The sequence below is a fragment of the Lachnellula hyalina genome (genome assembly GCF_007821495.1).
Source record: "Lachnellula hyalina strain CBS 185.66 chromosome Unknown contig00078, whole genome shotgun sequence".
NCBI lineage: Eukaryota > Fungi > Ascomycota > Leotiomycetes > Helotiales > Lachnaceae > Lachnellula > Lachnellula hyalina.
Window position 1 is genome coordinate 117,516 of NW_022157192.1, and position 25,807 is coordinate 143,322.

The following is a 25,807-nucleotide window of genomic DNA, read 5'->3' on the forward strand; positions in this document are numbered from 1 at the left end:
CGTAGTATCGTAGAGATTATAGTAGGGCTCCACGGTAGTTCCCCGCCTTAATTCGGTTGGAATATCAGAATTCCTTCCCCACCTCAGGCCCGAGGTCCGGTATCCCAGTTCAAGGACGGATCGGGGTGGTGCTCTAGATGTAGATATAAGACAAAACTCATCAAGTAAATTCTTCATTATCTTCGATCTAACTTCTCTCATTGATACAAGATTGTATTGCAATATACTTACTATACCACCATCATGAGTCCTTCATCCACTGCAGACCTTGTTGACAATAGCCCTGTGCCCACCGTCCAAAAGCCAAAATGGATACAAGCCTCTAAGATTTATGAGGTGCCAAAAACCACCCTTAATGATCCAGCCAACCGCCCATTGCGCGTTATCACTATCGGTGGTGGCGTATCTGGGATCATGATGGCATACAAAATCGATCAGGGGATGAAGAATGTCGAGCATATAATCTATGAACGCAATCCGATGATTGGAGGCACGTAAGTTGATATAAGATCCCAGAAATAAAGTGCACTGTAACTAAAAGGTTGACTGCAGCTGGTTTGAAAATCGCTATCCTGGTTGCGCGTAAGCATTCCACTCTTTCATTTTAAGAATGTACAAAGTACATTGTTCGTCGACGATACACTACGAATTACGAAGTGTGAAGTATCTGGGACTGAGTACGAAGTGTTGACTTTGAATGGAACAGTTGCGATGTCCCGTCTCACTCGTACACATACCCCTGGGCGCCCTACCCTGATTGGAAGGCTTTCCTGGCAACGTCAAAAGACATCCTAACATATCTTCAATCGGTCGTTGATACACTCGATCTGGCCAAATACATCAATCTCAACCACCAAGTTGCAGGTTGCTGGTGGGACGAGGAGAAGGGCAAATGGAGAGTCAAGGTGCAAATCGTTGAACCCAAGGCGGACTGGTCATCGGTCGAGCCGCTCAAGGTCTTAAGTGAGTTCTGGGACGAGGCAGATATGATCATGCATGCTACGGGCATTCTGAACCGATGGGACTACCCGGATATCCCTGGACTGAAGGACTTCAAGGGACGGCTAGTGCACACTGCAGGCTGGCCTGATGATTTCGCGGCTGAAGCTTGGAAGGACCAGGAGGTCGTTGTCATTGGCAGTGGTGCAAGTTCGATACAGGTGGTGCCAACCATGCAGGTAAATCAGCCTCCCCGTTGTAGTTTTTCCAAGTCAAATATGATGCCATACGATCAAGTAATAACCATCCATATACGTTTCAGCCGCATGTAAAGCACATGGACGTTTATGTCAGAACACCTGTTTGGTTTGTCCAGATCATGAACAACTTTGGAAACAATCATAAGTGTAAATCCACTTGTGACAGTAACGGTTTTATACTGACTATAAGCATAGATACAGAGGAAGAACAACAATTCTACCGAGACAACCCGAAACTCCTCGTTGCCCACATTAAGGAATTGGAAAATGAGGTAAATGGACGCTTCGACCAGAACATTATGGGTAGTGCCGAACAGGCTGCGTGGAGAAAGTTGGTTGAAGAACGCATGCGGAGCATAATCAAAGATGAGAAGATTCTTGAAGGTTTGTAATCGACTTTTATACTGATGTAAAGGTGTCAATCTTGCTAAATGCCACCTAGGTTTATTGCCCGACTTCCCGGTCAACTGTAGGAGGATGACCCCCGGAGACCCGTATCTGCAAGCAATCCAGGAGCCTAACGTTGATCTCCGCTTCACGGGAGTATCACGTATCACAGAAGACGGTGTAGTTGGAGACGATGGCGTAGAACGCAAGTGTGATGTGATTGTTTGTGCAACTGGTATAGGATACAAACATTCTCAACCTTTGGTCGAACCATAAAGCTAATACAGGTCCCTTAGGGTTTGACACTACATATCGCCCACGGTTCCCCGTAGTTGGCCGTGGAGGAGTGAATCTGCAAGACAAATGGAAATATGCCGCTGAGGCCTATTTCGGACTCGCATGTGCTGATATGCCGAATTGGCTTACGTTCATCGGGCCAAACTGGTAAAGAACCACCGCTGCCTTACAAAAACCCAATTCCGTCTGACCTGTTCTGTATCTAGGCCGATTGCTGTGGGCAGTATCATGGGTGGGCTTGATACTAATGGGGACTACGCCATCCGATGCTTACAGAAGTTACAAAATGATCAAATCAAAAGTTTCTGTCCTAAGCAGGAAGCTTCTGATCAGTACAACGAACATACCCAGACATGGGCTCCTCTCGTCGTCTGGGGTAAAGGATGTCGCACTTGGTAAAATAATCCAGTGTTTCGTAAAGGGCCAAGTTAACTGTGGTAACAGGTATAAGGACAATGACACTGGTCGCCTCAGTGGTGTTTATGCTGGTTCCACCGTCCACTACAATGAGATGATCTCCAACGTACGGTGGGAAGACATGGATCTTGACTACATAAATGTAAATCTCCCCGTCTTTTTCTTCATTCAATTGAGCTTCACTAATTGGATATAATCCCGTATAGAAACAAAACAAATATGCCTTCATGGGCATTGGCCGGCATATGTGCCAAACTGAAGAAGGCCGTGCTGCAGGTATGAGCTCATCAACCTACTACAGACCTGACCGCATCGACCCTCGTATATTGGATGTGACGAAGGGCTTGTCCAGCGGTAAATATAGCAAAGAGGGCGAGACCAATAAGTCTCCCACAGTTTGAGATATCGAAAGTACACAGTATCTATCATAGAAATTCAAGCTCTTTCAATCATAACAAATTAAGAGGAAGATAGAAAATATCTCTGGATACTTTGACTTAATTGTGTATTCAGGTGCCTCAAAATGAGCAGTCCGGATCGCATGTAGGGGGCTACTTGGAGCCATGCCGTATTCAAACTTGACAAGATGGAATTTTTTTATTAGTTTTAGGACCTTCAAGATAAGAAAGAGAAAGTGGCTAAGAAAATAAGCATAAAAGTGAAAGTTTCGAAGTTGGCAGCTGGAAGAAAAGCAGCCGAGAGCCCCAACTTCCTATCTCATCTCAACTCATCTTATATAATTATCTCCCTCTTACAGAGCTACCATTCTGCGCACGGGTAATACTATACTATAGTCTGTAGAGTGACGTCTGCCCCAGGGTGTCAATAGATAGATAGATGGATGGATTAGTGGAAATGCAGAAATGTAGTGAGAAAGTATGAAGAGAGAAAGGAAGGGGGAAATACCCTACGGTAACTTCACTTCTAACTTTTGAAGATTGACAATCGCGAGTGAAAAGCAGCTGAGCTTATCGAGGGTTATGAGTTGACGGTGTTGGTGTATTGGGCAACCCAGGATTAGTTATGAAATCGGAATGCAGCCTAATCAATCACAAAGCACAAGTATTATCATATAATAGACCAAGTTTTCGACAATAATGTTTCTGATCCATTCCATTTCATTCCACCTCATCCATCCATCTCAAATATAAACTCCGCTTCACCCCATTCCTACCAATCCATCCATCGATCCATCCATCCCACTACCCCTATTGCATACCAAATACCTCATTCTTTCTTAATATAAACAAACAAATAAACATCCATCGAATATTCTATTTAAGAACAGCTGACGCCTCTTTCGCGCCTGCCCGCTCATTTCTCATGAAAAAAAGAACTTTCAAGAAAAGACAAATTAAAAATAACTAAAAAACGCCTCATATCAACGATCCCCATAATATACTAACTCCTGTATTGGTGTATCTTTTGCTTGCCGGCTTTGCTTCGCCATTCCATTCCGTTAAATCGCTCAAACGCCCATTATCATTTCAGTCAATAAATACAACTCAAACTAGAAAAGTTCCAATTCGACATTCGGTCAAGGTAGAGACAGTGGGGAAGGCTTTTATGAAGGAGAAACTTCAATCAGTTGCTAAACGAGCAAAATGTTTACTCCAGATCCAACCGACTTGTTCTGAAAGATCGTCTTGGTTTTTGGCGAGCCAGAGTTCGCCTTTTTCGCCGATGACATCAAAGATCTACATTCATGGTTAGAGACACTAACTAAAAAGAGGGTGGGGGTACGAACCTCGCCCGCCTGATACGTTAAGTAAGGGTATCCAGCTTCAGACTTCGTGGCAGCAATGTTGAATTCGAACAAACTGGCGGCGAGGTACAGAACGTTGTAGCCACCTGCGACATTTCGATCTCGTGATGAAGCACGTGAAGACCGCGCGCTGTCTTCAGGGCCATCGGGAAGAGGCATTGCCGAGTGGAAGATACCAGAATAAGGACGAGATGAGATGGATGGTCCATCCTGATGGTGGGAGTAAGAAGTTGAACCAGATTCCCGTCGATACTGCGTGTTGTAATCATTGCTCATTCGCATGCCACCATTATCCGACGTAAAGCTACGGCTCGTGCTTGGCCGACCCAGACCTGGTCGAACATCAGGGGTGGCTGGAGATCCAGAACCTTGGCGAGAGTGAGTTGTTGAATACGGCTGGCCTTGGTATGATTGGTTTTGATATGCAAACTGAGGAATATTTGGCGTAGTTGCAGATATTGGGGAGAATGTGAACTGGCTGCCGCTTAGACGCTTGGCGAAATCTGGAGTCGGAAGACTCGGGGAATGATCGCTAGTCACCGACAGCCCGCGAGAGCGACTTGAAAGATCCGACGGACGTGGCTTCCTTTCCGAATATTTCCTGCTCCTCTCGGTTGTATCTGTCGATGCTTTTCCTGAGCTGGGAACCCTTTCTTCAAAGTTCATGGTACCATTGACAATGCCCAATGCTTGAGCTTTGTTTTCAACGAACTTGTAGTCCCTGTTGAATGCACTAACAATCTCTGCAATATCCTTGGGGATCTGACTTTCTTCCAAGACAACCCTCACCTTCTTTTGCCAAACATCATACCACCGCGCTTGTATACAAATGAAATGACCCAAAAGGAGGTTTGCAATCTCCTCGGTCTTCTCGAACAACTGGGGTAACTCAAGTTTGAGCGTTTCATTCAGTGCTTCGTATTGCTCTAGTTTGGCTTGGTCCTTCTCTGTGATCTTGGATCCAGAATTCTTAGCCGCAGAAATCTTCTCGTATTCGGCACGTCGTTTCGTGCGTTTCTTCATGGCAAGCCCAGGTGGTCCGTACAGCTGTATAGTCTTCTCAAAAGGCTCGATTACTTGGGTTCGGATGGCTCCAGTCTAAACCTTGTTAGTGGGCATGTTAAATAAGGGTCGGACGACTTACGTGTTGGTCTAAAGCTACAGTTCCCATATCCCTCATGGACATGTTAAACCGAGCCCACTTGCTTTCTATCTCCGGCCAAGGACTCGCACTCAAGCGCATAATAAGCTCCATCGCCGATTTATATCTCAGGTCATCACTAACATTGGTGATACATTGCCGTACATGAAACTCAACGTCCCGAAGAACTACCTGCATGCGAAGATAATTGTCACAATACCTTTCGTGAAGCTTGAGATAGACTGGATCGTCCTCCGTCCCAGTTGAAGTCAGCTGATTTGGGTTATCGTCCTTATCCTTTTTAGGGCCTTTTGGCCAAACCCCTCTCATTTTTCGAACGTTGGATTCCTTGCGCTTGCGGCCGACAATCTCTGTGACCATATGAATCCGCTTCTTGAGTTCATTAATGTTATTGATTATCAGTAATAAGTCGCTATTCGCAGCGGTCAAATATGGGTAGTCTGGGTGATCGACATCGGTATCTTTAAGTAATTGAGCCATAAAAAGCTGGTAGCGGGTGATTCGTTGAACCGGCTTCACAAGTAGCGCATCTAGATCCCATGCTGTTGTCAGGTCCTTGGCAACGGTGTCGCATTCGGTCAGCCAGACTTTAACCGAGCCATCTGTTAGAAGGATTGTTAGGCGGGAACTGGCCACTTCTTGATTCTTCAAAAAGTCAGAGTAGACTGCTTGGATCTTCTTAAGATGTCTCCCAAAGCAAGCCCCAACAGATGTCCGCCGGTCCTTTTGTTCTTCGCTCAAGTCATTTAACGTGGCAGCGACCGAGAATCTATCAGACGCTGTTGGAGTGGGCGATTCTGCGTTACCTGCCCTGCTCCATCTCGACTTGGGCGCACGCTGAGGTAGAACGGGTGCCACCGCAGTTTTTAATTCATCAAGGAAGGTAGTGGTAAATGCGACAATTTCATCGGTATTTCTGAAGATCGTTTTGATATCGCCGGGCTCCAATTTCGGACACGCTTCAGCCGTACCTTTGTATATCTCCTCAACTACATTCATGTCTTTCAGATAATTAGACTCCGTCAAGATCAATTCTTCCATCGCCTTCCTTCGTTGGAACAAGCGCTTCGTCAACTTTTCGGATGCCTCTCGCTCAGACTCAGTTTCCGGAATTGCATGCTTCTTCCCGAATGCTGCATTCGCAACATCCTCGGTCGAAATTTGCGTACTTGAGCGTGGGGTGGATATAGAAGGTCTCGGCGAGTAAATATCATTGCTTGATCTTCGAGATTGGCTAGCATCAATATGACGGGGGTGGTCAACACTTGCGCGGGGCGGTTCGTTATGCGTAACTGGAGGAGGTGGCTCGCGATTCGGGGGCAACGGCAACGACTTTTGTGGGACTGGAGGTGGTGCATACTCTGGCCATAAAGGTACGCTGGTGATTGGCTCCTTGAATCCGATACCAAAGTCATCATGTGCTGAGAACGCCGGTTCTTGAGCGTGATTTGGGCTACTAATTGAAGGAGAGGTGATGGAGAAGCGAGGAGACGGGCGAGGAGACGGACGAGGAGACGGTTGGGGACTGTAGCCCTCGGGCTTTGGTGGAACAATAGGCGACACAGCTCGAAGGTCTTTGTTAAATACACTCACTGGTGGCGGTGACTTTTGACGTTCTGCCTGTTCAGCAAAATCTAGTGTCGAGTCAACAGAATAATCCGTCCACGACGATTGATGGCTTGAACGATGACCGCGCGAATATGGAATAGGGTCGCGACTAGTTTCGTAAGACGTTTGATACGCTTGCTCGCTCAGATTTGTAGCTCCTACGCCATCCGAGCTCTCATAATCCATATCTGTCACTGGTGTATTCAAGTAGTCATTTCCACCTTCGTTTGAGGCTACTGATGGTGGCGCTAAGGCTGTCCGTAAATCGGGAAGCGGAAGCCGAGGAGGATCAGCCTTGTCATCAACGCTGGTGAATCCAGCCTCGTCAGGCAAGTAAATTTCGGGAGGGCCCTGAATTTGAGGAATGGTAGGCTCATCGGCAATAGTCGGCTCTTTTGGGTGCTCGGCCGTGCTGGACCCTTGCTCATCAGCAGACTCAAGGATTGGGGCAGGTCTCAACGGCGCAGCTGATGTTGCGTCCGGACTCATATTAGGCAAGTTAGTTTTGTGTACTAGCTCATCAAGTCCATCCTGGAAAGCACCCGGCGGCGAAGGATAGCGAGTTACAACATCTTCTGTTGGAGTCGACTCGGCTTCTTCAATAGGAGTGGTAGCAAGTTTAACGTCGATCTTTTCATCCTGACCGATGCCGTATAAAGCCTGCTCTGGGCTTAAATCATCTAGAACAAAAAGAACATTAGATGATAGCCTGCTCGAGGGTAGTCGCCTCAACCGTGCAACTTCTGTCTGGGGTTCGTTTTCAATTTCGGTGATTGCAGTCGTATTCGATATTGCAGATTGTGGTGGCTCGTCATCATCAACGAAACTACCAGGCATGCCAAGTGTTGGGGAATCTTGAAACTCCATGACGTTTCTTTCCAGGGGGGACGGATCATTGAAGAATGTAGTACTTATTTGCAAGGGCTGCTGTGAGGTTTGACAAGGCGTGGGTGATGTTTGAAGAGGCGGTGGTGAGCTTCCAAAGTTCGGTTGGTGGCCTATTGCAGGTACTGGTGGAGGAGTTTCTGGTCTTGACTGTGATACATTGGAGTCCTTATTATCCGCTTCGGGAGAGCCCCGCGCAGTTCTCTCCTGCAGACGCCTTAAGTTTTCCGCACATATTCTGTTCTTCTCATTCTCGTGGATCGACTTGGTATAAGCTCTTTTTATCTTAATTCTCCGCTCCTCAAAATTAACTGGTCCGACACTTATCTTTCGAGGCTGGGGATCATCAAATCCTGGTGGGCCATTACTGCGAGTGATTTTCATGCCAGTGGGGACCTGCTGTGAGGCGCTTGCTTTTTGCTTTGAATTATTAGTTGCCGAGACTGATTGTCGTGGCCGAGAGCTTCGCAGAGGTGGGGATGTTCTGGGTGGAGGGGCAGAAATGTAAGCATTGAGACTCGCTCCACTCGGCGCAGGTTCAGCTCTCGTTACCTTGCCCCGGGGAGATCTTTGCGTAAGTGTATTTGTCGAGTGGGTTGCAGGGCTCCACGGTCTCTGTTCAGCCTTTCGCAATTTTCCATTCGAGTAGGACTTAGTCGTCAAAGGCGAGCTAGCCCGAGTCGAGGTCTGACTCGAGGATTCGGATGAGTTACTTAGTCTCTTGGAGGGTTTAGGTAAGCGAGAGCGAGAGCTTTGCCTTTTAGACTGTTTCGGGAGACTTGGTATAACTGGGCTCTCGAAATCTGGACTCACGCCATTCATTGGGTTTGCCTTGGGGTCTGCGAAATCGCTGTGGTTTCGATTATGACCGTGTAAGGGGCGGAGCTGTCTGTTTGGTTCAACATCGTCCAGGGTATGTGTGACACCGAGATACCAAGCAGTGGGAGAAGAGGGCGAAACATCCACTTCAGAGCGACTCCGTTGGCGTTGCGAATTTGGATGTAAATTAGAATCAGAAGTTCTGTGAGTTGCGACATGGGGGATACCATAACCAATATCATCTGAACCCGGTCCAGCAGGTAGAACTTCCCCGAACAGAGGTCGTCTCGCGGGCGTTTGTGGGGGGAGGTTGGAGTCTGGCGAGGTTGGCGAGGTGGGTGAGAGGTTGGTCATGGACTTGGAAGCTTGGAAGCTACTCCCCGACACTGGGTTGCGCGAACGAGTTGGGCGGGGTACACCCGAGAGGATATTATTCGATTCTTGGTCTTCTGTTGCAAATCGTGTTCTCTGGGTCGTCCTCGTTTTCTCCGGGGATTTTCGTCCGGCTCCATCTCTCGTAGACGTGCCAGCTCGTGATGATATTGATGTGTTTTGAGAAATGCCCGTCGTGCGACTCACGTTTCCATTTCGATCCTTCATGTAAGGGGAACCCGATGCGCCATTCTTCGTGACCAGGCGAGAGGCCGGTTTGCGGACTGTTGAGCTCGATGGTTCATTATTCTGGTCGAATTGTCTCAGTAGATCCTTAACACTCTTCCCATGCCTAGGCATGCCATTCAGGGCTGGTGACGATTTGGCGGAGCTCAAAGGCATTCTGTCGTCGAGGGGAGAGGATGCGGAACGATAGGAAGTCTTGACTCCTCGTGCGGGGATCGGGGGGTGTTTCGCAGTTGTGCCATTCCCATTCGACCTCAGCGAGGAGGGAGTCGGTCTCGTGTCGGTAGTCGCCATGCCGTTTGTCGTATCTGTGTAGCCGTTCGGAGGCTGCTGTACACCGCGATATTCTCTGTAGAATTCGGCCGGGTCATCCCCATCGGTCAAGGCACCTGCAGCGTTATATCCATTTGCTGTGGCAGCTTGCAGATTCTCAGTTGTGAGGAAAGGGAGCTCGGGAGGCAATTGAGATTGCGGTGAAGGTGCGTCGAAGTCTGGGAGCGGTGGTGGGTCGTAGGTGCGTTGTTGGAGAAGTAGGTGAGGCTTTTCGGGAGAGGGCAAGTCGGTGGTGGTAGTGGTGGAGTGAGGATGATGTTGATTTGCAACAGGGCGCCTAGCATAAAAGTTCTGATCTGCTCCATTGATACTGCTCTCCATTATGACTGAACATTGATTAGGCCGGCACCTTGCCGGGTTGGTAGGTCGATCTGGGTCGCGTTGAGTAGGGGAAGGTACGTGGCGTAGTAACAGCAGGTCAGGGTGGGCTGCGGTGAGCTGTGCTATTTGATTCGCAAGTAGGGGCCGTTTGAGGAATCGACGTGGTCCTTGGTGGGTGCAATGCGTTTGGGGGGAGAGCGGGAATTGATAGGGTAAGAGGAGCCGGTGTCTGATGTATGCTCTAGTGCAGTCAGTCTACGGGACTGCAGTCTGCAGTGCAGTGTGCAGTCTATACCTAGGTCCCTTGGGCCTGCAAGATTGGAAGTCGTGGAACTGGTCGTGAAAAAGTTCAGTGTTGCTGGAGTGGGGGGGGGGGGGGGGAGTGATATAGTTTTGGCAGGATGGAACTAGGTATTTGATGGCAGAGTACGAAGTATAGTAATGGTCGATATAAGGATAAATTGAACTTGCACAGAGTACAAAATATGGTATTTATGATTTGACGTTGTGTTCCCTAGACGGTACTGGATACTTCAAAGAACCTACTCCACTCCAATCTATCCATTGAGAGAGTTCTCCACAACCTTATGCTGCTCTTCCTGATTGTTGACAGACCCTACCCTGCGCTACCCCTACCTGACTCTAGAACCCGTCGCCGTCCATATTTAGCCGGCCGTAGGGCAACTAGTGCCTTGGGAGATCATGAAATTAAGAGAGAGAGAGAGAGAGATAGAGAGAGATAGAGAGAGATAGAGAGGGAGAGAGGCAAGTGCTCAGCCACACCACAGCGCTGCCACAACTCTCTCTCACTCCGTAGTACTATAGTACCTAGGTAGGGTAGGGTAGGGTAGGTACCTATAGACACCCTTTATAACCACTTCACCTCAGACAAGAGCTTTACCTTTATCGCAACATTAATCTTATCGCTCTGACTTCCAAAACAAAAAACACTGTGGATATCGTATGACTTTACTCATTTCGACAATCTTAAGCTCAATAATCCCATGTTGATGCTAAATTTAATAGATCACGGCATCTACATTCTGTTTGCAGTTAACGATCATGTCAGCCTATCGAGTCGCGCTTCTCGCCTCCTTTTCCTTTTGACCCGTTGGACTGACTTTGACTTTGACTTTATCCCCCACGGCAGTCATCCATGCCAATATTTTTATTTGCTTGCTACAAGTACGTACCGCTTGATTTCACGAGTCGGTTTCACAGGATTGCCCGCGACTAGGTCGCTTTGGTACTCAGGAGACACCAACTATTGAGGCTGGAATCGAAGAGCAATCGGATTGGGAACCTTGAATCACGTCTCAGCATTTCGGCTACGGATCTTCAAGATACAATTGAGCATTGCAAATTATTTGACGAGCGCATCACGAATATTCAACAAGGCAGACAAACACCGCAACTCTCTTTGTTATAGAAAAAGTACCTAGGTACCTATCCCTACAACATCAACTCTGGTCCAAGAGTCCAAACCCCTCATCCTACTGCTCTCGCCCACCATGGCAGGAAAAAGGAAACGGACGCGTCACAGCGCTTCTGACCACGACCAGAAGCGCCAAAAGATCTCAAAGCCTTCCCCAGGCACCGGAAACAGCAAAGACCCCATCATCAAACAAATCTTGCTCTCCCAATATTACCCCCAAGTCCTCACTCTGCGCGAATATCTCTTCCAACGGCTCCCAAACACATCCAAAATCCGGAGAAAGAAGATATTATCAGTTGGACGCGACCCATCAGAGGAGGGTTTATCTGCATTCATTGACAGTACGTTGGTTGGCGTATCTGTATGTACACAGGCATCACAGAAGGAGCGATGGCAGCAATGGACTACTTTCTCACAAAGAGCTGATGAGTCCGCATCGACATTTATCAATCTGAGCTCGCCAGGAGTCTTTTCACAGTCGGAGGTACGCGTTAATCTTTCTCGAAGCAGTCACGTACTGACCGTGTCCAGATTGTTGACTTTGCCATCTGGTTACTCTTCTCTAAAAAACATGCAACAAATGGACGTGTTCAACATTTGTTGTGTCAAGGATTTCAGAAAGATATCTATTCCCGTGCCATGAGACATGAAGAGAATCATATCTCTGGCATACCAGGAGTGCAGTCTGTGTATCCAAATATTCACGTGACGTCTATGAAATCAACACCCTGGCCACAGGTCTTGTTGCTGATGGGAAAAGAAGGCGAGAGAGCAATGATTGATTTGATTCTTGATTGTGGGATTTTTCTGGAAGTTGAGAGTGGACGCGGGGTATATCATCAATTATGTGGTTAGTTTAACATTATTCAACCATTGGCAATGGCGAGACAGTAAGACTAATGAGCAATAGGACTTCCACTGGGTGAACTACAGACGTTACCAGCCGAGAATCCACCCGCAAAGTCTCCTGTGCTCAAATCTAAGCAGAATAAAGTGGTGAATCATGGTCCCTCATCCATAACTCTAGTACGAAACCGTATTTTCTATGCTCGAGCTGCTCTTAACGCAAAAGGGGGGGTTCGATTTGGGCTTCGACACATTCGTAAGCTTGCGCCTGCCCTTATCTACACTTTCTAATTGTTTTAGATGTACTCAACCGCTATCCACTCGAACGCGCTACCTCTGATGCACCAAGTTCGACTGAACAAAGCACCATCCACGTGATGATGTACCTATTCCCTAGACAATTTGGCCTCCATAACGTCTTTACTAATGAGGTTGATTCCAAAAAGACAGTCCAGCCTTTCATGGACTATACGCTTCGAGAGGATGAGATGAATCAGAAGTACCCGCCAGCCATACCACCCAAGATTCCAAAGAGACTGCGTGGGAAAGCAGCGCAGTTGGTGCGGAAGTTGCAAGTTCTACACGACAGATGTTCATATAAAGCGCTGATAGATTACTATTGCCCTGTAAGTTTTCTTTTCCTACTTCGTATCTCAAGCTGACTTCTTAGGTGGTTGATGGATCGCCTCAATTTCCTATCCCAAAGTCTCAGCCTAAACCAAGCAACGAGTCATCAATACAGCTAAAAACTCAAATGACTCCTAGCACCATCAGCAGTATGGTGAGTCCTTTGAAGTCCAAAGAAATTGCTCCTCAAAAACCATCTATGATGAATTATGCGACCCCTGAGCCAATGGTCTCTGCTTTCTGCCGTGCAGTTCTTCTGAAGCTCGTTCCCAAGGAATTTTGGGGCTCTGGAGACGTACAGGCCCACAATGAGAAGACATTTCTCAAGAACGTTAATCGTTTCATCGGGCTTCGAAGATTTGAAAGCTTGACACTTCACGATGTATCCCAAGGACTACAAGTGAGTTTCGCACGCTTCCATATCGAGGTCTTCTAATCGTATTCCAGATCTCCGATATCGAATGGCTACAATCTCCAAATACCACCGGCGCCAAGATGTCCCAATCAGATCTAGCCAAACGACTCGAGATTTTCCACGAGTTCATCTACTACCTCTTTGATTCCCTTCTTATTCCCCTCCTCCGCGCTAATTTCCACATCACCGAATCCGGCATCCACAAATACCGCCTTTTCTACTTCCGCCACGATGTATGGCGATCTCTAGCCGAGCCGGCAATAGCAGCCCTCAAGCTGACCATGTTTAAGGAAGTAAAGGCAGGGCAGGCGAGAAAACTGCTGGACTCGAGAACGCTGGGTTTCAGTCAAGTGAGGTTACTACCGAAGGAAACTGGGGTTCGGCCGATCATGAATCTAAAGCGGAGGATGATTAAGAAGAGTTGGAATAATACGCTTGGGCCGAGCATAAATTCTGTTCTTGCGCCAGTGTACAACATCTTCAGCTATGAAAAAGTACTTATTCCTTCCTCACACGTGGATCTACTGACACATACCAGGCCACAAACCCCACCCGTCTCGGTTCAACCCTCTGGTCAGTTGGCGACCTTTACACTAAACTCAAAGCCTTCAAATCCACACTCACACCCTCCTCGACACCCCTCTACTTTGTCAAAGTCGACGTACAGGCAGCATTCGACACCATCCCGCAATTCGCCATCTTATCTCTAATGCGCAGCCTACCCTCGGAATCCGAATACCTGATCTCCACACACGCCGAATTCAAAGCCCCATTTTCAGCCTCCTCAAAACCAACCCGCAAATTCCCCGCCTTAGCACACCCTCTCGACGACTGCCAAACCTTCTCCGAAATCCTCTCGTCAGACCTAGCAGTAGGCAGGAAAAACACTATATTCGTCCCAAACATCGTCCCGCAAGTCCGAGACACAGATGCGCTCTTGCGCTTATTGGAAGAGCACATCCAAAGGAACATCGTGAAGATAGGGAAGAAGTTCTTCCGCCAAGCAGCCGGTATACCTCAAGGATCCGTCCTCTCTTCTCTCCTCTGCAACTACTTCTACGCCGATCTAGAATCTACACATCTCTCGTTCCTCCAAAGCCCCGACAGTGGAGATAATCTGCTAATGCGCCTCACGGATGATTTCTTGCTCGTTACCACGAATCGCTCGCATGCCAAACGATTCCTACAAATAATGCATGACGGTGTCCCTGCCTATGGCGTAAAAGTTAATCCGGATAAAACGCTCGTGAATTTCGAAGTCACTGTTAATGAGAAGAGAATTAAGAGACTGCTTGGGACGACTAGTTTCCCTTATTGTGGGAGTTTTGTGGATACGAAGACGCTGGATATTACGAAAGATCGCGAGAGAAGAAAAGATGTTTGTAAGTTTTCTCCCCTCCTCCCTCCTCCCCTCCATCGACGTTCCGTTTACTAACGTCGAAATCCAAATACAGCGATCGCAGATTCAATGACCGTTGAATTCTCCAAAATCCCAGGAAAGACTTTCCATAGAAAGATTTTAAGTAAGTTTGGTTCATTGTTTTCTTTTTCCTGTCCTGTCACATCGCACAGAAATATTTTCTCGCTTCGTGCCCTGCGACCTGTGGCCCAACCCAAATACCGACCCCGACCCGTTCCGTTTTCTGAAGTCAGAATGTGTGTACAAGAGCAGGTTATGTAGAGAAATAACCAAAGGGCTTGTACATACGACCATAGACTGAGGAGAATTGGGCATCCCGTCCGCTCTGCCATACACAAGCCTCAGATCGGCAGATTAGTAGTTGGGTGGGTGACCACCAGCGAATACCTGCTGTTGTATGTTTTTGCCTTTTTTTGGGTGGGGGAGTGGGGTTTACACCTTGTTACTCTCCCTCTTATACTTACTCTTACATTCCTTTTCTTCCTCCTGCTACTTTACCAAATTATCAGGCAAAGGCCAATTCTTTTGGTATGGGGAATTCACATTTTGGTGTTCCTGATTTGGAGGTCCATGCCCCATACCACAAGTCAGACAATTAACACGTACTATTGATCAAGTCGTTTTAATCATGATCACGGTCTTTTTATATATATGACTTAGCTATCTGGCTTGGAAAAAGTATTAGGTAGCTATGGTGCTGATGAGAGCAGATACGTTTAAAATCCAAGCCCACGCCATGTTCCTCGACACATCTTATAATTCCCTCAGCACCGTCTTACGCAACATCCACAGCGCATTCCTCGAAACCGCTATGAAAACATGGACGTACATCCGTCTCCTACCTCCTGGGAAAAAACCCAGGTCTGGATTGTTGAAAAGTAAGTAATTAATTATCTCCCCTCCCTCTGATTCCTTCCCTTGTTACTTTTTGTGTATGGCAAGCAAGCAAGCAATTGCTGATTCTCATCAAATAGACACGATTATCGATACAATCGACCTAGCATTCGTGCTGATGAAAAGTAAGGGGCGGAATGCTACGGTGAATAAGGATAGGGGGGGTGTGGGGTATAAGTGTAAAGTTACTAAGGTTATGGTTGAATGGTAAGTGAATTCCCTCCCCTACCCTTTCCCATCAAGCTTCTTTCTTCCCTCCACAAAGTCCTCTCGCAAATGGCCTTAACGACCTCAAGCTAATCACCGAAATCGGCAAATCAAGGCTTGCGATGCACGCGTTTATAAAGGTGCTTAGGAAACGGCAGAGTGGGTATGGGGAGATAATCGCTTGGTTGGATGCGAAGATCGAGAGGATGGGGGTGGGGGATAGGAGGATGGATGGGATTATTAGGGATATGGCGGGGAAGGGGATGGGAGGGTGATTTGAGATGTCGGGTTGTGTGGTGCTGGGCTAGGTTACTTGGAGTGTCCTGTACTTCTGATATTGTGTGATTTGGCTTTAAGCCGGATGTTAGATGCAAACATAGTATTGCCGTATTCCATAATTACTAGGGTACTTTTCTGCAAACCTAGTCCTATTATATCGAGGCTTTGTCAGTTGCAGCCAGTGGTGGCGGAACACGTGACTGTGCCTTTTGCGATGAGAGGCTAGATAATAGTGTCATATAGTACATACGAGCAATGGCATCTAATTAGTTCATCCCTCTACACGCTTGTTTTATGCACGTCCACGTCTCCGCATTCATCCATCTCCTCACGTGAGTTCCATTTCCCCTTTCTTTCCCCGCCGCATCCACACCGCACAGCGCACCCCCCAGGCCAGCCCAGGCCAGTCTAACGAACGACGGTTGGTTGATTGATTCATGCTTACTCGCCAACGAAGGAAAATCAAGAAATCGATGCAGTAGTGTGGTATAGTAGGGGGGAATTGTACTCACACCACGGCTTGGTAGGCGTCATAGTTAGATAATAGAGTATTACAATAGGCTTTTGCGATAAGAGAGAGAGAAAGAGAGAGAGACCTGACCTGCATGTCTATGTCATGTTTCCTATTGCTATTATTAGTGATAAGAAATATATGTTACTCCGTACTTCATACATACTCTTATCCTAACTCTACCTTTTACGACTTACGACAGTTGCACAAACTACAATGAATTATAATTCATAAAATTGTCCCTCATCTCGCTCCATCTGCATCGCCCCATCCTCTTCACTCCACTGGTTGTCGGAGTTGGCTTACCTATTCAGGGGAGCCAGCGGAACGAAGGAACACCAAAATACCCAGAACCTGCCCTGCCCTGCCCTGCCCTGCCCTGCCGTACATCGAGAAAGAAAGAGACTTCCTTCTCAACCAGAACATCATCCCAAACCCACAGCTTCGACAGCACCACTCGTTCGTTCCAATAATAATAGCCATAGTAACTATTCCACGGTCTTTATAATAATCTTTCTTATCTACCTCCATCAACACCTTCACCGCCCATACGATTGCATCCATTTCTCCACGATACTTCGTACTCTACCGCTCGTTCAGCATCAGCATCCTCTTTCAGCTCACCAATTGTCGCGCGCTTCAAGAACGCGAACACCCATTAATTCATCCATCAATAATCCTACGAAATACGGCCAATCCGAAAACACATCTCGCATATTTTCGTAAAAAGAAGGCGTAGCATCAGACAGGATAAAACAAAACACCATCCCCCATCCCCTCGGTCTTGAAACATACCGTCCACCGACCCCGAACGCCTTCCACCTCTTAATTTACCTCGCTCGCCCTCACTCTCAACCCCCCCAAACCGCCAAAATAGCTACTTTACAAAGAGCCCTCACCTCGCCCTCGACGCTCTCCCAAGATGCCATGACAAGCACTGACGATGCGGTCTCGAATCGCACCATGCCCGGCTCCCCACCCGACCTGACAGGCTCCAAGTCCTCGAAATCTTCGTCTTTTCACTCCTCCTACCAGTCCGACGACAATACCATCCTCTCCGATGTTGGGAACTTTGAAGATATCGGCCTCGATGATGAGTCTAGGGCAGACAGCGATATTGCGGACTTTACGGTCAAGAATAACTCGAATCCGTATAATGCTACGTATGCGAATGATCCCAGGGTTACGCCAAAGCAAAGAAAACATGTACCGATGCAAGTTACGAATGGGAATCGAAGCCAGAGGGAATTGACGATGGGCTTGGGCAGACCTTCATATCCAAATCTACAAAGTCACGTCAAGAGCGCTACTGCCGTGGAAGGCCTAGGATTGACCGTTCATAACTCTTCGATGATGCCCAGACGTGGATTGACCAGCCCCAGCAGTCCAGCATTAATAACACGCAATAGAAGCTCAAGTCCGAACATGCCGGCGAATAATCTTGGGGTCACCCCGCTTAAGGCGAGGAGGAGTAGTTGGCAGGCTAATAGGGAACGCAAGACGGCCAAGCAATTGGAGAAGGAGTGTGATGATGATGATGACGATGATGCTGTACCAGATGATTGTTTGCTTGAGAATGTACCGATTTCCCCAAGGCCGCCGCAGGAAAGGATTGCCAGTCGACCAGCTTCGACGTCTGCGAGTCCGGAACGTCCGGTCAAGGAGAAGGTTAGAAGTTTAGGGAATGGCACATCTCCTATTCCTGCGGAACAGGGCGAGCTGCGATCTCCTGGTACGCCGAGACCTGGGGCGAACCGTGGAGCGAGTATGGGCCAGTTCCCTATCAATCATGCTGGATTTCCAAAGCGTACGAAGAGTTGGAATATTGCTTTATCAGAACTCAGCGAGGAAGCCAAGGCTTTGACGGAAGCTTTGGAGGCACATGCTGAAGAAGAGGAAACACGAGATCCCAATTCACGGAGGAGTTATAACCCACCAACTCGATCAGTTGCGGAAAAGGGTCGAGTCAAGTCTGCCATTGCAGAATTGCCTCCTTTACGCCGAACAGACATAATGATCGACCCCTTACCCATTTCAAAAGAAAAAGAAGCCGTCCTATCACGCACTCGTCCTTCCTGGCTCCCACCCAAAGATCCCGCAGAGGAGAAGAGACATCTGAAAGAATATCAACGAATGATGGCGCTTTCCATCGCAGCAGACCGCAAAAAGGAAATCGAACAAAGAGCAAAGTCCACCTGTAAAGACGACACAGTCTCCTCGCTCCTTCGCATCTGGGAAGAACACGTCCTACCCAACTGGGATGAGGTAACTCGTCAGAAACGTACTCGCGAGCTCTGGTGGCGTGGAATCGCGCCCCGATCCCGTGGTAAAGTTTGGGCCAAGGCCATAGGGAACGAGCTTGGCCTTTCGGAATCGTCATACACGGCAGCTTTGAGAAGAGCGCAGAATCTAGAGAAGACGATTAAAAGCGGAAGCCAGTTGAGTAAGGAGGAAATGAAGAAGAAAGGGTGGTTAGATCGTATTGAGGAGGATGTCAAAGGGACGTATGCTGAGTTGAGGATTTTTCAGGCGGAAGGGCCACTGCATGGGGCACTGCTTGATGTTTTGAAGGCGTATGCTATGTATCGTTCTGATGTTGGTTATGTGCATGGTACATCTGTAAGTCCCCTATCCTTGCCCTTGAATTTCTTATTTGCTAACACTGCTTCAGACAATAGCAGCCCTCCTCCTCCTCAACCTCCCCACATCCTCCCTCGCCTTCCAAACCCTCTCCAACATCCTCAACCGCCCCCTCCCCCTCTCCTTCCACACCTCGGACTCGGGCGCCACGTCCCGCACCTACTACCTCCTCCTCACCACCCTCAAGCGCAAATCCCCACAACTCCACACCCTACTCACAAACCCCGATTTCGCCCTCCAGCCCGACATGTACATGAAAGACATCTTCTCTGGCGCCTTTACGGGGGTCTTGAATCTCGATAACTGCACACGTCTCTGGGACGTCATGGTTTTCGAAGGCGACGCCGTGTTAGTACGCGCAGGCGTAGCATACCTGCTGGGCCTAGAGAACAAGCTACTAGGCGCGAGCAGCGCCAAGGAGATCTGTGAGGTCGTGCGAGGGGGCCTGGAGGGTGTAGATGAGGAAGAATGGGTTAAACGTCTACGCAGTGCGGGGAAATCTTCATAGGGCGTTGATCCATTCATCGATGGGAGTTCTTTTTTTCTTTCTTTCCTTTTGGTTTTGTGGGTGCTTTTGTTTTGGATGCATGCATGCATTGCATAATTGGTAGATACGTTATGGCATGGAACGAATGAATTGGTATGAAAAGATAAATAAGAAATGGTACGTAGGTAGATATAGCAGATATATGATGGGGTGGGCAGAGGAGAGTTGAGATGAGATGGGGTGGATGGGGCTGGGGATGGGGATGGGGTTTTATATAATGTATATGTGTATATTCTGCCTGGTCTTGTCTTATCTTGTCTTGTCTTATCCTAGGCTGGGCTACGTTCTCTTGACTTGTATATGCATCGATAAGATCATACTAGCACTGCACTTCTGATCTCAAGGAAGGAAGCGCAACGTACCGTACCGTACCTAACTATATATACATATATATGTATAAATATCCATCCATCCATCTCAGGGTGCCGAATATTTTTGGTGCTTTTATGTGCCAGCTGTGCTTTTCTTATAGTCCTGGTCCTGCTGTACGTACTTATGCTTGGGAGGTGGATGGTAAGATGAAGGGAGACTGATGGTGGTGGATCGGAGCATCGCGGAGAAGATGAGAGGGAGGAGGGTTTGCTGTATGAGGAGAGGGAGGGAGAGAGAGAGAGGGAGCATATGGTAGCGTAGACATAGCCTGGGCCTGGGTCTTAGGAGTGGTGTGTAGGGAGGTCGCTCTGCTGATGGCGAGGAAGGGGGTTTGGCTTTTGGGTCGGATGGATGAAGGCATGTATGCATGAACAACTGACAGCGAGAGCTTCCTTGACGGCAAAAGTTAATGGTTATTAGCGGGTGAGATGTAGTGGTGAATCTAGCATCTATCTATATTTAATTATATACTTGAGAAAACGGCCAACGTGGAAATGTTTTGATACATCTATAATAAGGTGTGAGTGCTGAACTTTTTGCACCCCTTACCTTTACAACATCAACTGAGGTCTTAGACAACTTCCTCGAATCTCAGAGTTGCAGACTGCACTCCCGCCTCCCGCTTGGCTTTTGTACTTCGCGTGGTACGATATGATCTTCTACGTGATTTTACTTCTAACTATATATGAATAGTCAATTGGTTGGGGATATCAAGTGAAGTTACGCTGATGGATAGAGCGCACGATTATATATTAATGGCAGTCATTGGTTTGATGGCTCAGCAAGGGAAAGGGATATCGATCTATTTGTTTTCTACGATTCGGTGGCGAAGTTATGACTTGCTCGGTTACTGAAATATCACTCGAGGTCTATGTAAGAGGAGGGATTGAGTTTCGTGTTTTATTTATTATAAAGCGGACGAGAATTTGAGATGTGAATATAGGTGCGAGATATGAGGGTTGACAGCAGTGGTTTTCGTGACCGTGAATGTTTTTTTTAACAGCAGTATTTCCATAGCAAATGTATAGGTAATTCGAGGGTCTTCTAAAAACAAAACACCTTTCAAAGAATAGGGTACTCCTAGTCTTGGTGATTATAGATGCGGTTTCAGTCATACGACGATATATATATACGGTATAAGCAAGCAAGATCACAGTCCACTTAATCAATCACGGCCCAACAATACTCTGCAAATCATCCACCCTCCTGCCCTCAATCCACGCATTCGCCTCCTCGCGATCCCGGCACATGTGCGCCTGTCCCTGCCCCGTGGCGTCGAGCAGGCTCTCGCTGCCCTCGAGAGTCATGTCCGCCATGCATAAGATCTGGTTGCGCAGGTACTCGAAGCAGTGCGAGGCGTGCATGTCGTTGCGGATGCCGTCGAAGCCGAATGTGCCGTTCACGACCAGCTGGTGGTAGCTGTCTACTGTGTAGTATAGCTGGGGTTGTTAGTTTGAGGGTGGCTTTTGGTGGGGGGTGGGGGGCTTACGCAATGCAAAGCATGCGTCCACGATGCTTCGAAAATAGCACCGCTGTGGATCGGATCGTCGACGATAGGTTTCCCTAGCATAGGGTGTTGTTTATAATCTGGGATCTCGACAGTTCCGCTTCCAACTGTAATTATTGTTAGACCAGTGATACAGTATGATACAATACATTTGTGGATTAAGTATCATTGAGTGAAAGAGACAAAACAAAACTCACGAGGCATCAACATATCCCAATTCTTCCTAATTTCCATTCTATTATCATTCGAGCTCATGTTCGGTACGAATTTCTCTTCGTCGGGCGTCAGGAGTGTGTATTTATGCGTTGCTGTTTGCGAGGATTAGCCATCCATCGAACCTATCTCGCAAAGGGAAAGCCATGGAAGAGAATGGAGAATGCGGGCAAATGGGAGATTTCGAAAAAGAGTGTGCGTGGGGGGACTTACTAGGTATATAAAGCCCACTAACATCACCACCAGTCTCCGTCTCCCCAGTACTCCATCCCATATCCTTCCCCGTCCCAGCTGGACGCAACAAGAACAAAAAGACAATAATAACACACTGCAGAAAAATCACCACACCCCACCGTATCCACGTCAGCGCAGTGGGTATTCTAGAACTCTCCTTGGGATTATCGTTCTCGTATCTGTTCCCGAGCATCATATGCATCCTGTCTGATTTTGTAGGTTTCTTGGCTAGGAAACCTGTGGATGCGAGAGTGGTATCGGAGTCATTTTCTAGATCGATATCTAGATCATCGAGAGAATCTCGTGGGGGGAGGGTGGTGTATTTGCTGGTTTGGGGTTTTGCTGATGATAGATCCATGATGCTGATGTGAAGTGAAGTGGTAAATTAATTGATTGCTTGCTTGATCAATTCGCGTTGTGATGTTTTTCTTCTCTTTTGATTCAAGTTAAGAGCAAGAGTAAGAAAGAAATAATTATAATAATAAAATCAAGACCAGCTTGCAAAGAAAACAAAAAGAGTCAAGGTGAAGATGAAAAGGAGGAAGAGGAAAGGAAGTGTAAGATAGCAAGCGTGCATCGAATACGGAGTAAACCTGCGTTGTTTCTAATCACCATCCCATGTTCATGTTCATACACTAGTTGCATGCACGCTGCTCGGATGGTACAGTACAGTAGGTTAGGTTTACCCGTAGGAAGTTACAGAGTGCAGATCAGATGGCTGTTTCATCTTGTGAGGGTTGAGGAGGTGAAGCAAGCGAGAAAGCGAGGAAAGAGTTGGGTTAGGGTGAGGTGAAGTTTGGCTTTACCCCGTCCCGTGCAGTAATCACCACTAAGATGAACGATTAAGCGACGAAGGAGAAGAAACAGAAGAATAATAGATAAACAAGCATGTCGAGCCTACAGAGTAGGTTGAGGTTGAGGTTAAGCGCTAAGCTGAGACGCTATCTGAAGCAGGGGTGAAATTCGCTTGGATTACTGTTTTGGGACGGACGTGGGGGGAGGTTGGATATGATTTGCTTTGACAGGATCAAAGCCTCTTGTGTAAGTGATGAGAAGTCAAAGACTCCCTTAACTACATACCCGTACCATAGTCAAAAGTTCAAACTTCGCACTTAAGAGGACTTTGATCACATTTCGAACGAGCGTAGTTTTAATCTCTATGTATACCGGGTATGAATTCCACAATGCAAGCCATTCTACAATCTCTCAGGATCGGGATTTATATCCCCACGCTCCATATTCCCAACCGAATTTTCCAAAGCCCAATCCCGCACCTTGTCGAAGTTCCGGCACTGGTGATACGACTCCAGTTCTGGCCAGGGCAATGGGTCTCCGTCCATCATGTAGAAGGTAAAGACGCCAATGTCTGCGTTGCACTGAATTTCTTTCCGGAGCATCTCGAGGCAGTGATCTATATATGTTAGATTCAGTCTTGATGAGTGATAGATCCAAACTTACCAGTGTGCATTTGCAGTTCCTCTTCACCGGCGGCAAAGTTACCACTCTTATCCTGATACCAGTCTTTATAAGTGACTTGGCGTAGAAGATTGAGGCAGTGAAGATGGTGGAATACTTGGAGGCCGACTCGATAGCCTTCGACGCCTGTCTTTGGGTTTTTGACTTTGAGTGATGACTCTGGCATTTCGAGTATCTTCAGCTCCTCGGGGGTGATCATTTGGTCGCCGACTAGAACCTGTCAGATATACAATGAGATGAATGGAGACAAATGATTATCTTACCGTCGTATGAAAGCGCATTCCAATGCTTGTCGACTTCTGGTCCCTTGCCAACGTATGGTGACCCCTCTCCCATCGTTCCATTGAATTTAACCCTCTGATATTCCACGGCTTTCGCCGCAGGGGCTGATGCTGGTTAGTTTGCATCGTCGCCATTGGGAATGGAGCAGCTTACAGTAAGCCTCATATCTTCGCATATAGTCCAACGTCGACGCCCTTGTGAAATAAGACGAAACAAACAGTGTGAACGATAGTGAAAGCAACGCCGCATGCACCATCCACATCCACCTCTCAGTCCATCTCTTTGGCTGTACCCCCATCTGATCCATCTCATCCTCTAGTAAAGTCGATTCGGAAAGCGAACTCGACGTCCGATTTGGAGGGAAAACATCTTGAAATTTCTCATCGTGAAGTTCGATCTGCTGATATTTTGAATCCATATCTGCGGCAAAAACAATTTACACCTGGTAAGTCAAGAAAAATAAACGTAAATTAGAGAAGGGATGAATTGCTTGACCAGAAGCAACTAGCGAGAGAAAAATGAAAGAGAATGAGGCAGTCCGGTTTTGAGGAGAATAAAAGAGGCTCCACAGATAAGGGGCGGGGTGCAAGCGAAAGCGAACCCCGGTCTTGAACTTCAAACTCGCATCGACCTTTTGAAACGGCAACCTCGAACTCTCTTCGTTTGAGGCTAACTGTGACTTCGTGAAAAGTTTCCATGGCCATATCTGGGAACGATATTCAGATATGATATAGAGTTGTGGGGGTGGATTCGTCCCATAGTAGAATTCGAATATCCCCCGCACATTCTAAGAATAACTAGAAATTTAATAGTTGAGTTTACCGCCATCGCAACGAGGGGAACTTTACTCACTGACTTAATCTGAAGATATACTGTAGATGTACTTCTGCACACGTAGGCTGCCTTTTTTAAAAGTCATGATTATTGAAGACGATTTGTTGAGATTGACAGCAAGATGTCGACAGGGGAAAAGTTCTTGCCGAAGCTTGTCTCTCACCCTTGTCGCTGAAGCAGCGTGCCGCTTCGTCAAAACCACAGTCACAACAAAGCTGTTTCGTTCTCAAGCCCATGTTTCTATGCTTCCACCCACTTCTGTCCCTTTCGTATTCTTGTTCATTTAGTTTAGGGGTAACACTGTCGTATTGTATCAAAGTTGTAACCTAGGCTGTACTTATTCCGGTTCCAGCAGCCGTTCAACAGCTTCCCTCCCCAGCAGATCAAATACTTGCACTAGCAGTTGCAGAAGCTTGAGCAGTGACCAAGATCGACAGCGCTGTCAACGGGACTACCAAGAGCCGAAATCAAATTGGCATGGACCCGTTTGAACTTGGTTTTGTGCGGCTCGTTATTGGCGGCTGTTTAGATTCAAGCTTTCCTTTGACAGCTGCTAGGGCCGTTTCGAAAGGCAGTGCGAGCAGAGATATCGGATGATATATAAGGTTACTTCTCCCACCAGTCCATTCTTTTTAACTCATCCCCACACATTACTGTCTCTCGCTATTTTTGTTTCCGTACTATTTTTAGAATTCCTTCGTTTATTCTTACTGCTGGCCAGTTATCTTACCTTAATATTGCAATATGCATACCTTCTCCGTTTCCGCAGTGCTTGCACTTGGACTGCTGGTCTCAGCACCACTTTCAGCTTATGCTGAACCAACCGAATCTTTCGATTTGACCAGGAAGTTCGTTGTATGTTGAAGGAACCAAAGATCTTGATAGCTTTAACTAACCCAATTTTAGGGAGGACCTGCTGCGTGGGTGCGAGCTGCTGTTTCTCTAGAGAGTAGACACCACACTGCTGCTCAGATAGCCGCGAAGAAGGCCAAGGCTGGCGCCAGGGACATCGAAGTGCTCGAGACGAGACATCACACGGCTGCTCAAATCGCGGCAAAGAAAGCCAAGGCAGGAACCCGTGATATCGCTGATGTGGAGGAGCGCGACCTCGAGGACCGAGAACCGCACCATACTGCCGCTCAAATCGCAGCAAAGAAAGCCAAGGCGGCGCCCGCGACGTAGATATTGAACAGCGCGAACCTCACCACACAGCTGCTCAAATTGCAGCGAAGAAAGCCCAGACTGCTGCTCGTGATG

The 25,807-nt window shown here is 47.4% G+C and overlaps 6 protein-coding genes across 6 annotated transcripts; 3 read left to right on the forward strand and 3 right to left on the reverse strand.

The window, feature by feature from the left end:
- Positions 1-243: 243 nt before the first annotated feature.
- Positions 244-2,034, forward strand: aflW_0 (FAD-binding monooxygenase; the record flags this gene model as incomplete). Its single annotated transcript, XM_031149269.1, has 7 exons — positions 244-494; positions 621-677; positions 707-1,178; positions 1,262-1,346; positions 1,395-1,583; positions 1,642-1,821; positions 1,874-2,034. 7 exons carry the CDS (start codon positions 244-246, stop codon positions 2,032-2,034), a joined length of 1,395 nt encoding a protein of 464 aa, XP_031004839.1.
- A 1,846-nt stretch (positions 2,035-3,880) lies between these two features.
- Positions 3,881-9,811, reverse strand: gef1 (Rho guanine nucleotide exchange factor; the record flags this gene model as incomplete). The annotated part of the gene is made up of 3 exons (XM_031149270.1): positions 3,881-3,997; positions 4,048-5,163; positions 5,210-9,811. The coding sequence occupies 3 exons, from the start codon at positions 9,809-9,811 to the stop codon at positions 3,881-3,883; spliced, it is 5,835 nt and encodes a 1,944-aa protein (XP_031004848.1).
- A 1,511-nt stretch (positions 9,812-11,322) lies between these two features.
- trt1 (Telomerase reverse transcriptase) lies at positions 11,323-15,930 on the forward strand (the record flags this gene model as incomplete). The annotated part of the gene is made up of 11 exons (XM_031149271.1): positions 11,323-11,730; positions 11,778-12,096; positions 12,157-12,348; positions 12,393-12,718; positions 12,763-13,119; positions 13,167-13,628; positions 13,673-14,516; positions 14,589-14,657; positions 15,265-15,432; positions 15,529-15,655; positions 15,714-15,930. The coding sequence occupies 11 exons, from the start codon at positions 11,323-11,325 to the stop codon at positions 15,928-15,930; spliced, it is 3,489 nt and encodes a 1,162-aa protein (XP_031004847.1).
- A 1,442-nt stretch (positions 15,931-17,372) lies between these two features.
- Positions 17,373-19,593, forward strand: LHYA1_G004310 (TBC domain-containing protein; the record flags this gene model as incomplete). The annotated part of the gene is made up of 2 exons (XM_031149272.1): positions 17,373-19,064; positions 19,117-19,593. The coding sequence occupies 2 exons, from the start codon at positions 17,373-17,375 to the stop codon at positions 19,591-19,593; spliced, it is 2,169 nt and encodes a 722-aa protein (XP_031004868.1).
- Positions 19,594-21,173: 1,580 nt separating this feature from the next.
- Positions 21,174-22,316, reverse strand: LHYA1_G004311 (uncharacterized protein; the record flags this gene model as incomplete). The annotated part of the gene is made up of 4 exons (XM_031149273.1): positions 21,174-21,443; positions 21,494-21,618; positions 21,709-21,819; positions 21,938-22,316. 4 exons carry the CDS (start codon positions 22,314-22,316, stop codon positions 21,174-21,176), a joined length of 885 nt encoding a protein of 294 aa, XP_031004869.1.
- An 838-nt stretch (positions 22,317-23,154) lies between these two features.
- Positions 23,155-24,134, reverse strand: cctO_4 (Cyclochlorotine biosynthesis protein O; the record flags this gene model as incomplete). Its single annotated transcript, XM_031149274.1, has 4 exons — positions 23,155-23,369; positions 23,417-23,644; positions 23,698-23,820; positions 23,870-24,134. The coding sequence occupies 4 exons, from the start codon at positions 24,132-24,134 to the stop codon at positions 23,155-23,157; spliced, it is 831 nt and encodes a 276-aa protein (XP_031004870.1).
- Positions 24,135-25,807: the final 1,673 nt, after the last annotated feature.